At 44.0% G+C, this 16,151-nt stretch overlaps 1 protein-coding gene across 1 annotated transcript in view; it reads left to right on the forward strand.

Moving 5' to 3' along the window:
* The window catches only part of LOC133552549 (dedicator of cytokinesis protein 2-like), a 393,779-nt gene that overhangs the window by 120,034 nt on the left and 257,594 nt on the right, over positions 1 to 16,151 (forward strand). Inside the window, 1 exon segment of the mRNA XM_061899789.1 lies at positions 2,398 to 2,504. Within this exon segment, the coding sequence (XP_061755773.1) occupies positions 2,398 to 2,504 (107 nt within the window).

Consider the following 16,151-nt stretch of genomic DNA (forward strand, 5'->3'; position numbering starts at 1 on the left):
TGCAACACGTGCTAAAGTAGTTGGGAAAGGTCATGTTCACCACTGTGTTACATCACCTTTTCTTTTAACAACACTCAATAAACGTTTGGGAACTGAGGAAACTAATTGTTGAAGCTTTGAAAGTGGAATTCTTTCCCATTCTTGTTTTATGTAGAGCTTCAGTCGTTCAACAGTCCGGGGGTCTCCGCTGTCGTATTTTACGCTTCATAATGCGCCACACATTTTCAATGGGAGACAGGTCTGGACTGCAGGCTGGCCAGGAAAGTACTACGAAGCCACGCTGTTGTAACACATGACCTGGTATTTATTGTCTTGCTGAAATAAGCAGGGGCGTCCATGATAACGTTGCTTGGATGACAACATATGTTGCTCCAAAATCTGTATGGACCATTCAGCATTAATGGTGCCTTCACAGAGGTGTAAATTACCCATGCCTTGGGCGCTAATGCACCCCCATACCATCACACATGCTGACTTTTACACTTTGCGCCTATGACAATCCTGATGGTTATTTTCCTCTTTGTTCTGGAGGACACCACGTCCACAGTTTCCAAAAATAATCTGAAATGTGGACTCGTCAGACCACAGAACACTTTTCCACTTTGCATCAGTCCATCTTAGATCAGCTCGGGCCCAGCGAAGCCAGCGGTGTTCCTGGGTGTTGTTGGTAAATAGCTTTCGCTTTGCATAGTAGAGTTTTAACTTGCACTCAAAGATGTAGCGACCAACTGTAGTTACTGACAGTGATTTTATGAAGTGTTCTTGAGCCCATGTGGTGATATCCTTCACACACTGTCGGTTTTTGATGCAGTACCGCCTGAGGGATCAAAGGGCCGTAATATCCTCGCTTACGTGCAGTGATTTCTCCAGATTCTCTGAATTTTTTGATGATTTTACGGACCGTAGATGGTAAAATCCCTATATTCCTTGCAATAGCTCATTGAGAAATGTTCTTAAACTGTTCGACAATTTGCTTACAAAGTGGTGACCCTCACCCCATCCTTGTTTGTGAATTACTTAGCATTTCATGGAAGCTGCTTTTAAACCCAATCATGGCACCCACCTGTTCCCAATTAGCCTGCACACCTGTGGGAGGTTCCAAATAAGTGTTTGATGAGCATTCCTCAACTTTATCAGTATTTATTGCCACCTTTTTCAACTTCTTTGTCACGTGTCGCTGGCATCATATTCTAGAGTTAATGATTATTTGCACAAAAAAAAGTTTGTCAGTTTGAACATCAAATATGTTGTCTTTGTAGCATATTCAACTGAATATGGGTTGGAACGGATTGGCAAATCATTGTATTCTGTTTATATTTACATCTAACACAATTTCCCAACTTATATGGAAACAGGGTTTGTACAACTACGTTATGTTATTTTTTTTAAGCACGTCTGAAACCATTACCGTATTTTTCGGAGTATAAGTCGCACCGGCTGAAAATGCATAATAAAGAAGGGAAAAAAACATATATAAGTCGCACTGGAGTATAAGTCGCATTTTTGGGGGAAATCTATTTGATAAAATCCAACAGCAAGAATAGACATTTGAAAGGCAATTTAAAATAAATAAAGAATAGTGAACAACAGGCTGAATAAGTGTAGGTTATATGAGGCATAAATAAGCAACTGCTATGTTAACCTAACATATTATGGTAAGTCATTCAAATAACTATAACATATAGAACATGCTATACCTTTACCAAACTATCTCTCACTCCTAATCCATAAATGCCATGAAATCTTATACGTCTAGTCTCTTACGTCCATCCATCCATCCATCTTCTACCGCTTATTCCCTTTCGGGGTTGCGGGGGGCGCTGGCGCCTATCTCAGCTACAATGGGGCGGAAGGCAGGGTACACCCTGGACAAGTCGCTACCTCATCACAGGGCCAACACAGATAGACAACATTCACACTCACATTCACACACTAGGGCCAATTTAGTGTTGCCAATCAACCTATCCCCAGGTGCATGTCTTTGGAGGTGGGAGGAAGCCGGAGTACCCGGAGGGAACCCACGCAGTCACGGGGAGAACATGCAAACTCCACACAGAAAGATCCCGAGCCTGGATTTGAACCCAGGACTGCAGGACCTTCGTATTGGAGGCAGACGCACTAACCCCTCTGCCACCGTGAAGCCCTAGTCTCTTACGTGAATGAGATAAATAATAATATTTGATATTTTACGGTAATATGTTAATAATTTCACACATAAGTCGCTCCTGAGTATAAACTATGAAAAAAATGGTGACTTATAATCTGAAAAATACGGTACGCATCACTACTTTTCCTTTTATTTCAAAGATTGTCAAGGTGGTTTGGGTAAAAGAGAGTCAGTGTCGGGCAATATGAACTATGACATTCTTCATTTGATTTTCCCTTCTCTGCCACCAGTCAGTTGCTGCGTGACTTCTATTCCTGCATCCCGCCCGAGAAACTGCAGAAACAGAAAGTGACCTCCATGACTGAAATTGTGAGCGGCCAACTCTTCCAGCGCCAAGGTGTGTGCTTTTTTTTTTTTTAATCCCACTTAAAGGCATTGCCTTACAGCTGCTTCCAACCACTAACAGATTGTGTCCCACTGAAGCACACTGGCAGACCACTCAGTCAGGGAATCCTTGTAGGCATTAGTTGATTCCTACTTAATGTTTATATCCTATTGAACAGGCTGTGATATACGCAGTGAATAAGCGATGCAGACAGCTGTTCACGCTGCTCTTTATGACCGGTAAGAGAGTTCTTTGCACTAAAGGCTTTATCTTTACAAAGCTCACTGCATATTGCTAATACTGTTAGGCAATGCTGCGTTCATTCCACGCAATCCGGATAAAGGTGTCCGACAAATGGTGGATCTGTCCTTTTTAATGTTTTGATTTGGTTTACCTCGCTAAGCCGGTATGTTGGCCTCAAAGTACTCCGTTCAAACCATTAAATAATAAACACACTTAGTCAATGTGATTTAGTTGTACTAATGCTCCGCTCTGTAATCTTAATATGACGACAGTAGCTTGGGTGAAAAGTCACACTGACGTTATGTTTCTGTACGCAGATTAAAATCTGCTTTTACTCGCTGCAGAAAACAATTCTGACAGTGTTCTGCGTAATAGAAACTATATACTGTATTTTTCGGATTTTAAGTCGCAGTTTTTTTTCATACAGTTCCAACAGTAAGAACTACCAGGAAAAGTTTGTGTGTGTCTGTGCGTGGAGCAAAACTTTGGAACGGATTGGATGTGGGGCTCAAGCAATGTTCAAATGTCCATCAGTTCAAAACAAGATACAAAAAAATGGTATGGGCAATGTATATGAATGTGAACATGGATGCCTAAGTGTTAAACTCCATCACTGGCTAATAAGGATTATTGTTATTATTATTATTATTGTTGTTATTATCATTATCATCTTCATTATTTTATATGTATTATTGTCATCATTTATTGTCATTGCTATTGCTATTGTTCGTATTATTATTATTGTTATCATTATCGATATTATTATTGTTTAGTCATTGTTGATATTATCATTATTATTATTACTTCTATGACATCACCCAACTAGTTTAAACTATATGAATTAGTATCAACGAGAGGAATACATTGAATTGTGTGTGTGTGTGTGTGTGCGTGTGTGTGTGTGTGTGTACACAAACAATCCTACATGCAATTTTGAGTAATACTAATTTTCTGCAAATGTAAAAACAAATATGAATTCTGACTAAAGAATTGGTGCCGATGGAAACTAAGAAAAGGGATTTGGGTACACTATCTGGAGTACAGGGCAGGCGAGTGGGGGATCTTATGTTCGTGGATAACTCCTCTGGCAGGGGGCTCCCCTCGTCTCTTTTAATGCACAGCATAGGACACATAGCAAGAGTGGTCCTCAGGTCCTGTTGATCAGGGGCAGTAGCTCCACAGCCACAGATCCACTATTAACCACTAATATCACAGTCAAAATGAAAGCTTGTTCCCATAGGCACCGTAAACTGTTAATACTGTTTAGACAAAAGGGTATATTATATATACTATTATATTTATAGTATTTATATAGGTGTGTGTGTGTGTGTGTGTGTGTGTGTGTGTGTGTGTGTGTGTGTGTGTGTGTGTGTGTGTATTTTGGGTATATGCATGTATGTATGTATGTGATTGTGTGTGTATGTGTATATATGTAAATATATATATATATACATGTATATGTATATATATACATATATATATACATATATATATATATATATATATATATTATATATATATAAATTGTATATATGTGTGTGTACATATGTATATATGTAAGTGTGTGTGAATTTAAATGTATTATATATAGACAATATATAGCAGCAACCACTGAATTGAATTATATTATATATATTATTGTATTATATATTGTATATATATACAGTATATTGTATATGTATAGGGGTGGGACCTAATAAGTTTACTTCTTCCCACTCCCTTTTGAGCCAATGTTGACATCTACAAAAGATTAGTCACATGTAATGTTTTCAATGTAGGTGTAAAAATAATGTATCTATATATTTCTTTTGTATTTTATGTCATTCTCTTGTTTTGTTTGCATGGCTCAAAATAAACCCATTCATTCATTCATTCATAGTTTGGCCGGGGGTGCGACTTACACTCAGGAGCGACTTATGTGTGAAATTATTAACACATTACCGTAAAATGTCAAATAATATTATCTCATTCGCGGAAGAGACAAAGAAAATGTCTGCAATCGTCACACGCACGTCAACCAATAAGAATTGTGCGGGGGAGGGTCATGTCAGAAGTGCATTGTGGGTCATGGGATGCTGTGGGGCTGTCTTGGTTGACAAGACTTTGCAGCATCGCGTGGACATCGGGGGGCGGGTACCTCTGGATTGGCAGACCGGGGTGGTGGTTCCTCTCTTTAAGAAGGGGGACCGGAGGATGTGTTCCAACTATCGTGGGATCACACTCCTCAGCCTTCCCGGTAAGGTTTATTCAGGTGTATTGGAGAGGAGGCTACGCCAGATAGTCGAACCTCGGATTCAGGAGGAACAGTGTGGTTTTCGTCAAGGTCGTGGAACTGTGGACCAGCTCTATACTCTCGGCAGGGTTCTTGAGGGTGCATGGGAGTTTGCCCAACCAGTCTACATGTGCTTTGTGGACTTGGAGAAGGCATTGGACCGTGTCCCTCGGGAAGTCCTGTGGGGAGTGCTCAGAGAGTATGGGGTATCGGACTGTCTTATTGTGGCGGTCCGCTCCCTGTATGATCAGTGCCAGAGCTTGGTCCGCATTGCTGGCAGTAAGTCGGACACGTTTCCAGTGAGGGTTGGACTCCGCCAAGGCTGTCCTTTGTCACCCATTCTGTTCATAACTTTTATGGACAGAATTTCGAGGCGCAGTCAAGGCGTTGAGGGGTTCCGGTTTGGTGACCGCAGGATTAGGTCTCTGCTTTTTGCAGATGATGTGGTCCTGATGGCTTCATCTGACCGGGATCTTCAGCTCTCACTGGATCGGTTCGCAGCCGAGTGTGAAGAGACCGGAATGAGAATCAGCACCTCCAAGTCCGAGTCCATGGTTCTCGCCCGGAAAAGGGTGGAATGCCATCTCCGGGTTGGGGAGGAGACCCTGCCCCAAGTGGAGGAGTTCAAGTACCTAGGAGTCTTGTTCACGAGTGAGGGAAGAGTGGATCGTGAGATCGACAGGCGGATCGGTGCAGCGTCTTCAGTAATGCGGACGTTGTACCGATCCGTTGTGGTGAAGAAGGAGCTGAGCCGGAAGGCAAAGCTCTCAATTTACCGGTCGATCTACGTTCCCATCCTCACCTATGGTCATTAGCTTTGGGTCATGACCGAAAGGATAAGATCACGGGTACAAGCGGCCCAAATGAGTTTGGGTCTCTCCCTTAGAGATAGGGTGAGAAGCTCTGCCATGCGGGAGGAACTCAAAGTAAAGCCGCTGCTCCTCCACATGGAGAGGAGCCAGATGAGGTGGTTCGGGCATCTGGTCAAGATGCCACCCGAACGCCTCCCTAGGGAGGTGTTTAGGGCACGTCCAACCGGTAGGAGGCCATGGGGAAGACCCAGGACACGTTGGGAAGACTATGTCTCCCGGCTGGCCTGGGAACGCCTCGGGATCCCCGGGAAGAGCTAGACGAAGTGGCCGGGGAGAGGGAAGTCTGGGTTTCCCTGCTTAGGCTGTTGTCCCCGCGACCCGACTCGGATAAGCGGAAGATGATGGATGATGGATGGGATGCTAACTGCTATATGCTACTGCCATAGTTATTAAAATGGATCATTTTAACGTTGGGGGTAACTTATAAAAAGTGAGATGGGCTGAAAGGAAATCATGTAGTGCAGATTACAAGCTGGACGTAGTGAAATATGCAGCAGAAAAGGACAAGAGGAAGCGGCAGAGTTGTTTAGAAGCCACATCCAGGAAGAAGACTTCATGGCATTTATGGATTAGGAGTGAGAGATAGTTTGGTAAAGGTATAGCATGTTCTATATGTTATAGTTATTTGAATGACTCTTACCATAATATGTTAGGTTAACATAGCAGTTGCTTATTTATGCCTCATATAACCTACACTTATTCAGCCTGTTGTTCACTATTCTTTATTTATTCTAAATTGCCTTTCAAATGTCTATTCTTGCTGTTGGAATTTATCAAATAAATTTCCCCCAAAAATGCAACTTATACTCCAGTGCGACTTATATGTTTTTTGCCTTCTTTATTATGCATTTTCGGCAGGTGCGATTTATATTCCGAAAAATACGGTATGTGTTATTTATGAGGTCTTCTTTTTGAGTGGCAACTACAGAGGAAATTTTAAGATCAGAGTTTATTTTTTTTGAAATCCAAGTTTTTTCTTGATGGCAAAACAAGTGTTGGTTTTTTGTTCGCAGGGTACGTCCTGCTTCATGCTGTTGCAACTTTTTCAAACCAAACAATATAACAAGACCACCACCAGCTATCTTATGTTACTGTTAGTGGTGGAAGAGAAAATATTTGATAAATGTCTGTTCGTCACAATTACAAGTTAAACTTCCCCATAGGAGAATATTGGCCTTGATTGACTTAAAAAATGTCATGTTCGGTGGTCTGGATTATGTTTTTGTTGTTTTCTGTTGTTTTTAACTCCATTAGTTCCTGTTTTTTGGTGCACTCTTGTTTGTTTTGGTTGCCATGGTGATTTATGACTTGCACCTGCCGCTGGTGTTCAGACGCTCACCTGGCTCTAATCATGACACTATTTAAACCACCCTTGCCATACAGTTGGTCTGCCGACATTGCTCCTTTCATGATTAGTTCATGTTGCTCTGTTCATGCCATAGTTCATGCTGCTCGTTTTCATGCCAAGTAAGTTGTGTTAATTCATGCCACAGTTTAGTTTCTTGTCTGTAGTTCTGTCCAAGTTGTGTTTTCGCCTCCTATTTTGATAGTGATTAATTAAAAATGTCTCTACCTTCACGCCTGGTCCAGAGTAGTCCGTTTGCATCCCAGGAGAACAAGCTGCGAAAAACCACCATGTCATGACAAAAATGTCCCCCCCCACACGCAAGCCCATAGCATAAATAGTACAGATGTCCGATAATGGCTTTTCTGCCGATATCCGATATTGTGTGACTCTTAATTACCGATTCCCATATCAACTGATACGATATATACAGTCGTGGAATGAACACATTATTATGTCTAATTTTGTTGTGATGCCCGCTGGATGCATTAAACAATGTAACAAGGTTTTGCAAAATAAATCAACTCAAGTTATGGAAAAAAATGCCCAACATGGCACTGCCATATTTATTATTGAAGTCACAAAGTGCATTATTTTTTTTAACATGCCTCAAAACAGCAGCTTTTAATTTGGGATATGCTCTCCCTGAGAGAGCATGAGGAGGTTGAGGTGGGGGAGTAGAGGGTAGCATATAGTGTAGCGTCCCAGAAGAGTTAGTGCTGCAAAGGCTTCTGGGTATTTGTTCTGTTGTGTTTATGTTGTGTTACGGTGCGGATGTTCTCCCGAAATGTGTTTGTCATTCTTGTTTGGTGTGGGTTCGCAGTGTGGCGCATATTTGTAACAGTGCTAAAGTTGTTTATACGGCCACCCTCAGTGTGACCTGTATGGCTGTTGACCAAGTTTGCCTTGCATTCACTTGTGTGTCAAAAAGCGTATTATGGGATTGGGCAGGCACGCAAAAGAAGTGCCTTTAAGGTTTATTGGCGCTCTTTAATTCTCCCTACGTCCGTGTACAAAGCAGCAATTTAAAAAGTCATAAATGTTACTTTTTAAACCGATACCGATAATTTTGAAACCAATATCGGTAATTTTCAATATTACTTTTTAAAGTATTTATCGGACTGCCGCTATTATCGGACATCCCTAATAAATAGGAAGGCAATTCATACAGTCCCATATGTTGGGGTTTACCCGACACATGGAATGTGACAAATTTGGAGCGAGCACTATCCACTTTACTCGCCAGATGGCAGTAGAGTGTTGGATACCTTAAAATGTGTTTTGTCGAAATTCCAACTTTGACCACACCTCCAGTTGCTATGTACAGTGGCGCTTGCAATCATTTTTTAATCTCCATTCTTCCTCTCACACGAGATCCATCCAGAAATGGGGCCATGTGAATCTATTCTCACCTGCATGCCCACCACAAGGTAAATGTTCGCATACGAAAGGAGGGAAAAAAAAACAATAAAACGTGCAGAGTTTAAACAGGTGAGGTAGACATAAAGCACTCCAAACAACGCCCTGGCTGGTCAGTGTGTGTCACCGAATGTTCTTTTCGAGAATGGAAATTAAAAACTAAAATGACGGCTTTATTTGAATTTTAAAATACAGAAAAGAAAATGAAAAACAAAGCATTTTCATCTGCTTTTCCGTTTAAGTGAATAAGCTATTCAGATGCCCATAAAACCCACAATGCATTGTGTTTACCACATTACCCTTTTAAGCACTATTGGTAGTCTATTGACCTACCTCTACCTATATACCTACACCTACCTTAGGGACGGCGTGGCGCAGTTGTGAGAGTGGGTTCCTAGTTCAATTCCCACCTTCTACCATCCTAAACACGTCCATTGTGTCCTTGAGCAAGACACTTCCCCCTTGCTCCTGATTGGTCCTGGTTAGAGCTTTGCATGGCAGCTCCCATCAGTGTGTGAATGTGGAAGTAGTGTCAAAGTGTTTTGAGCACCTTGAAGGTAGAAAAGTGCTATACAAGTACAACCCATTTACCTATCATAGGTTGTTGTAACAATTATGTATTGACTCAAAAAACAACCCCGATTATAAGATTAACATTCATTTTGGATACTGTTTCAGATAGTACTTTATTGATTCCTTCAGGAGACTTCCCTCAGAAAGGTTTCTTTGAAAAAATAAAATAAAAATCAAACAATATCAAAGGCAACATATAATAGTTTAGAAAAGTTCTGACTCGCAATGGATAGAAACGAATAGGATAGCATTTTATTTGTTGTTATTGCCCATTCAAGAGGCGACACACTTGCACACTACAAAAAAGCGGCTTGAAGATGATCTGTAAAATCAATCATCAATCAATCAATGTTTACTTATATAGCCCTAAATCACTAGCGTCTCAAAGGGCTGCACAAACCACTACGACATCCTCGGTAGGCCCACATAAGGGCAAGGAAAACTCACACCCAGTGGGACGTCGGTGACAATGATGACTATGAGAACCTTGGAGAGGAGGAAAGCAATGGATGTCGAGCGGGTCTAACATGATACTGTGAAAGTTCAATCCATAATGGATCCAACACAGTGGCGAGAGTCCAGTCCAAAGCGGATCCAACACAGCAGCGAGAGTCCCGTTCACAGCGGAGCCAGCAGGAAACCATCCCAAGCGGAGGCGGATCAGCAGCGCAGAAATGTCCCCAGCCCATACACAGGCAAGCAGTACATGGCCACCGGATCGGACCGGACCCCCTCCACAAGGGAGAGTGGGACATAAGAGAAAAAGAAAAGAATCGGCAGATCAACTGGTCTAAAAAGGGAGTCTATTTAAAGGCTAGAGTATACAAATGAGTTTTAATGCTTCTACTGAGGTGGCATCTCGAACTGTTACCGGGAGGGCATTCCAGAGTACTGGAGCCCGAACGGAAAACGCTCTATAGCCCGCAGACTTTTTTTGGGCTTTGGGAATCACTAATAAGCCGGAGTCCTTTGAACGCAGATTTCTTGCCGGGACATATGGTACAATACAATCGGCAAGATAGGATGGAGCTAGACCGTGTAGTATTTTTTTACGCAAGTAGTAAAACCTTAAAGTCACATCTTAAGTGCACAGGAAGCCAGTGCAGGTGAGCCAGTATAGGTATATATGTATGTATATATGTATATAAAGGTATATACAGTACAGGTATATATGTATGTATATATGTATGTAAAGGTATATACAGTACAGGCGCAATATGATCAAACTTTCTTGTTCTTGTCAAAAGTCTAGCAGCCGCATTTTGTACCAACTGTAATCTTTTAATGCTAGACATGGGGAGACCCGAAAATAATACGTTACAGTAATCGAGACGAGACGTAACAAACGCATGGATAATGATCACTGCGTCTTTAGTGGACAGAATGGAGCGAATTTTAGCGATATTACGGAGATGAAAGAAGGCCGTTTAGTAACGCTTTTAATGTGTGACTCAAAGGAAACATTATCTATGCAACATTTTGACCAGAAAACAACCTCTACATCTTATGTAGACCACAAGGAAGTCTTTTACATTTAGAAAAAAATAAATAGATATATAACTCCTTTAATGCGCCTTATATGTGAAAACATATTGAAAACAGAGTATTCATCGACAGTGCGCCTTCTGGTCCAGAAAATACAGTATTTGTTCTTAACAACTGAGCTTATTGGTGACTAGGAGTAAAGCTAATCATCTTTGCTGCTGGGTTTTGACTTTGTCCTCAGCTGTGACATGTTCTCCACCCCGACAGAGAATGTCAGAAACTCAATTGCGATCCAAAAATGAGGACATCGTTGCAGCGCGGTGCGTATTAATGTCGTGGGCGGTACCTGCCAAAGAAGAAAAGCCATTTACGTTTACGGTAAACAAGACGGGAATTGTTTTCAGAGCCCTTTCAGTCCGAGGTTTTTACGTGACACCTTTCACTTTGTGCCTCTTCAAGAAAATCATTGACTGGATAAGCCACGACTCCCAACTTTTATTCAAATTGCAAAACACGGGTGATCAAGCGGAATTGGGCGCCACCCCACGACCATTCCCGCCCTGCTGCCTCGTACAACCCTATTAAGTCTGCCTAATTTGAGCCTAGTGGGCTGACAAGTCTGGGTTTGTCTGCTAAAGACCGCATTGTGACAGCTAATGTGCTGCTTTAACGCTGACGTGAAAGTCAGCATAATGAGGCCTCACAGGAAGACGGCAGTACGAAATTAGACGGTAGACTAAAAAAGGAGGTCTGCATTGATCCTGAAGTGCATTATCTCACACACATTGCATAGATGTGAGTGTGCATGCCACCTTAGTGCACTAAGCTGTGATTCCACCCATCCGTCAGCTGTCAGCCAGTCTCGGTCCCCTTTGTATCGATCCCGACTCGGATGATTGATTCCCCAGGGGTCAAGAAGACAGGCTGTCCTCTTGGCCGCCTGTCAGCACCCTCACACTCTGTCCCCTGCAGACCAGGCGGTGAACTGGAACCCCAGGCGTGAGGATGCGCGGTAGAATAAGAGCAGGATATTGAAAGAGGAAGAGAATGTGGCATCATCCCAAAACTGATCCGTTCCGGCACACGCGGACTGCTGCATTTGTGCAATAAATGAAGAAAAGAGAGCAAAAGTGTTTTAAATTCACAGCGAGAAGACAAAGTCTTCAGATGTTGCAGTCAGACGGAGGTCAGGGAGATAAGACGGAGTAAGTCCAAGGTGGAGGGGGGGAAAAAAAGGGTAAAATGACAGAAGCGGTTTAAAAGTAAATTAGGAGAGGAATATAACCATCCATCCATCCATCTTCTTCCGCTTATCCGAGGTCGGGTCGCGGGGGCAACAGCCTAAGCAGGGAAAACCAGACTTCCCTCTCCCCAGCCACTTCGTCTAGCTCTTCCCGGGGGATCCCGAGGCGTTCCCAGGCCAGCCAGGAGACATAGTCTTCCCAACGTGTCCTGGGTCTTCCCCGTGGCCTCCTACCGGTTGGATGTGCCCTAAACACCTCCCTAGGGAGGCGTTCGGGTGGCATCCTGACCAGATGCCCGAACCACCTCATCTGGCTCCTCTCGATGTGAAGGAGCAGCGGCTTTACTTTGAGTTCCTCCCGGATGGCAGAGCTTCTCACCCTATCTCTAAGGGAGAGACCCAAACTCATTTCAGCCGCTTGTACCCGTGATCTTGTCCTTTCGGTCATGACCCAAAGCTCATGACCATAGGTGAGGATGGGAACGTAGATCGACCGGTAAATTGAGAGCTTTGCCTTCCGGCTCAGCTCCTTCTTCACCACAACAGATCGGTACAACGTCCGCATTACTGAAGACGCCGCACCGATCCGCCTGTCGATCTCACCATCCACTCTTCCTTCACTCGTGAACAAGACTCCTAGGTACTTGAACTCCTCCACTTGGGGCAGGGTCTCCTCCCTAACCCGGAGATGGCACTCCACCCTTTTCCGGGCGAGAACCATGGACTCGAACTTGGAGGTGCTGATTCTCATTCCGGTCGCTTCACACTCGGCTGCAAACCGATCCAGTAAGAGCTGAAGATCCCGGTCAGATGAAGCCATCAGGACCACATCATCTGCAAAAAGCAGAGACCTAATCCTGCGGTCACCAAACCGGAACCCCTCAACACCTTGACTGCGCCTAGAAATTCTTTCCATAAAAGTTATGAACAGAATGGGTGACAAAGGACAGCCTTGGCGGAGTCCAACCCTCACTGGAAACGTGTCCGACTTACTGCCGGCAATGCGGACCAAGCTCTGACACTGATCATACAGGGAGTGGACCGCCACAATAAGACAGTCCGATACCCCAGTATAGTACCTGATATGATAATTAGTATGGCAGTACTATACTAGTACCGGTATATTGTACAACCCTAAACTTCTATGAGCACCATCGCAGAGTGCATGGTCTGCGTGCTAAAATGTGGTCTGTTGCCAAGATGACATTCATGGGATAAAAAGGGAGGTACAGAATAATAGTAAAACACCACAGGTTAGAGAACATATATGTGACGTCTCCATGGTGACAGTTGGTAGTAAACGACAATCCTCATAAATCCAAGGATCTGCACCACTTCTGCACTTGTTATCAATTGCGCACAGTGTGTTGGTAAATAACCTAAAACACACCCAAAAGGGTGGAATGCCTTCTCCGGGTTGGGGAGGAGACCCTGCCCCAAGTGGAGGAGTTCAAGTACCTAGGAGTCTTGTTCACGAGTGAGGGAAGAGTGGATCGTGAGATCGACAGGCGGATCGGTGCGGCGTCTTCAGTAATGCGGACGTTGTACCGATCCGTTGTGGTGAAGAAGGAGCTGAGCCGGAAGGCAAAGCTCTCAATTTACCGGTCGATCTACGTTCCCATCCTCACCTATGGTCATGAGCTTTGGGTCATGACTGAAAGGACAAGATCACGGGTACAAGCGGCCCAAATGAGTTTGGGTCTCTCCCTTAGAGATAGGGTGAGAAGCTCTGTCATCCGGGAGGAACTCAAAGTAAAGCCGCTGCTCCTCCACATCGAGAGGAGCCAGATAAGGTGGTTCGGGCATCTGGTCAGGATGCCACCCGAACGCCTCCTTAGGGAGGTGTTTAGGGCACGTCCAACCGGTAGGAGGCCACGGGGAAGACCCAGGACACGTTGGGAAGACTATGTCTCCCGGCTGGCCTGGGAACGCCTCGGGATCCCCCGGGAAGAGCTAGACGAAGTGGCTGGGGAGAGGGAAGTCTGGGTTTCCCTGCTTAGGCTGTTGCCCCCGCGACCCGACCTCGGATAAGCAGAAGATGATGGATGGATGGACACCCACTAATAGTACGTGCAGTTTTATAGTTTGCACACACTGGTTAGCACTTATTAGGATTTTCACAGATGACGCCCAAAATGTTTGTACATTTGTTGTATTGGTTATTGATTACTTTCGTAACACTGTGAGAAAAGAGTTGGCTCTACTAGATTGTTAATTATCCTTCTTGCACTTAAAGGCTCTCGTGTGGTTTGGATCCGTATAAAAGATTTAATTCCTTAATAAAGGCTGCCGCTCTTGTAAACACCAAGCCTCAATAAATCAGTGGGTTTAGCAAGTCAAATGACAAAATCAACACCTCAACTTAAACAGACAACTCCTTTTTGGTTGAGGTGGCGCTAAATAGCTATAGACATGTTTCCTCCAGGCGGTACAATTGTGTGTACACCACATTTGGAGTGTGAGCGGCTGCCAACACACGCATCACAGCACTCACACACAGCGGAACTTTCTCGAGAATTGAACATAGATTCCTATACAACCCCCCCCCCCCCCCCCCCCCCCCCCCCCCCCCCTCCCTTGTGGAGGGGGTCGGTCCGATGACCATGGATGAAGTACTGGCTGTCCAGAGTCGAGACCCAGGATGGACCGCTCGCCTGTATCGGTTGGGGACATTTCTACGCTGCTTATCCGCCTCCGCTTGAGATGGTTTCCTGTGGACGGGACTCTCGCTGCTGTCTTGATCCGCTTGAACTGAACTCTGAACTGAACTCCAACTGTGTTGGAGCCACTATGGATTGAACTTTCACAATATCATGTTAGACCCGCTCGACATCAATTGCTTTCGGTCCCCTAGAGGGGGGGGTTTGCCCACACCTGAGGTCCTCTCCAAGGTTTCTCATAGTCAGCATTGTCACTGGCGTCCCACTGGATGTGAATTCTCCCTGCCCACTGGGTGTGAGTTTTCCTTGCCCCTTTTGTGGGTTCTTCCGAGGATGTTGTAGTCGTAATGATTTGTGCAGTCCTTTGAGACATTTGTGATTTGGGGCTATATAAATAAACATTGATTGATTGATTGATTGACTTGACATAACACGGTTGCCCGTTCGACATCTTCCCGCTTGAAGCCAAACCACTAGCAGATGTTGTACCCCCTGCTGTTTTTTCTTGGGAATTCATTCTTCTTCTTCCATTTGTTACCAGATTCGCACCTTCTTTCTCTCGTATTACCCACCCGCACCACCCTGCTAGCATCACAGCTAATGTTACCCATGCCGCTACCTGTTTGCTCTGCGAGAGTGGTGTGACGTTGCACGCGTGACAGTATGTGACGTATGCAAGAAGGTGCGCTTGTTTTATGTCTCTGTGAGAAGGAGAGACAAGAAAGTAAGAAAAGCCTGCAGTGCAATGCCAGCAGCTTAAAGCATCTGCGTGAGAACCTATACTCCAATCGTCAAGTGTTTTGCTTTTTCTGCTGTGCTTATCCCACACTTGAAAAGGATGTACCAATGCTGAAAATGGCTTCTGGATTTCACTCAAAAGACCAAAACGTTATTTTTTTTCTCCTTTTATTTTTCTTTCGTTGCAACAGTTTCTTCAAACAATGAAACCGCTTCTTTTTCCTTTTTAGCAGCCTTTATCAGCTTCTAGGAGCTTTTAGCAGCTTTTAGTCTTTAAGGCTGTCCGTTCAGCTTTTGGTTTTGGTACTTTTTTTGGCACAACTCTGGGTAATCTTCAAAGATAGTAAACTTTTTTTCCACCCTGCGCTGCGGTGGCGTCTTATGCACGCCTTGATTTGACGCAGCTGTCTAATTACCGGGCTCGCACACCAGCAGGTGAGACAGGAGCGTGCTGCGCTCTACCTGCGCTGTGAACGTGAATAGATTGGCTCTGATCATATAAACCAACTGGCTGAACTAATGCCAAATTATATACGGCTTACCTGGGGTTGCAGAGTTGAATAGGGGTGCGGGTGTGCTTTACCATAAAAAAAAATTACTAAATCAATCATGTTTACTTATATAGCCCTAAATCACTAGTGTCTCAAAGGGCTGCACAAACCACTACGACATCCTCGGTAGGCCCACATAAGGGCAAGGAAAACTCACACCCAGTGGGACGTCGGTGACAATGATGACTATGAGAACCTTGGAGAGGAGGAAAGCAATGGATGTCGAGCGGGTCTAACATGATACTGTGAAAGTTCAAT

The sequence above is a fragment of the Nerophis ophidion genome, linkage group LG05 (genome assembly GCF_033978795.1).
Source record: "Nerophis ophidion isolate RoL-2023_Sa linkage group LG05, RoL_Noph_v1.0, whole genome shotgun sequence".
Taxonomy (NCBI): domain Eukaryota; kingdom Metazoa; phylum Chordata; class Actinopteri; order Syngnathiformes; family Syngnathidae; genus Nerophis; species Nerophis ophidion.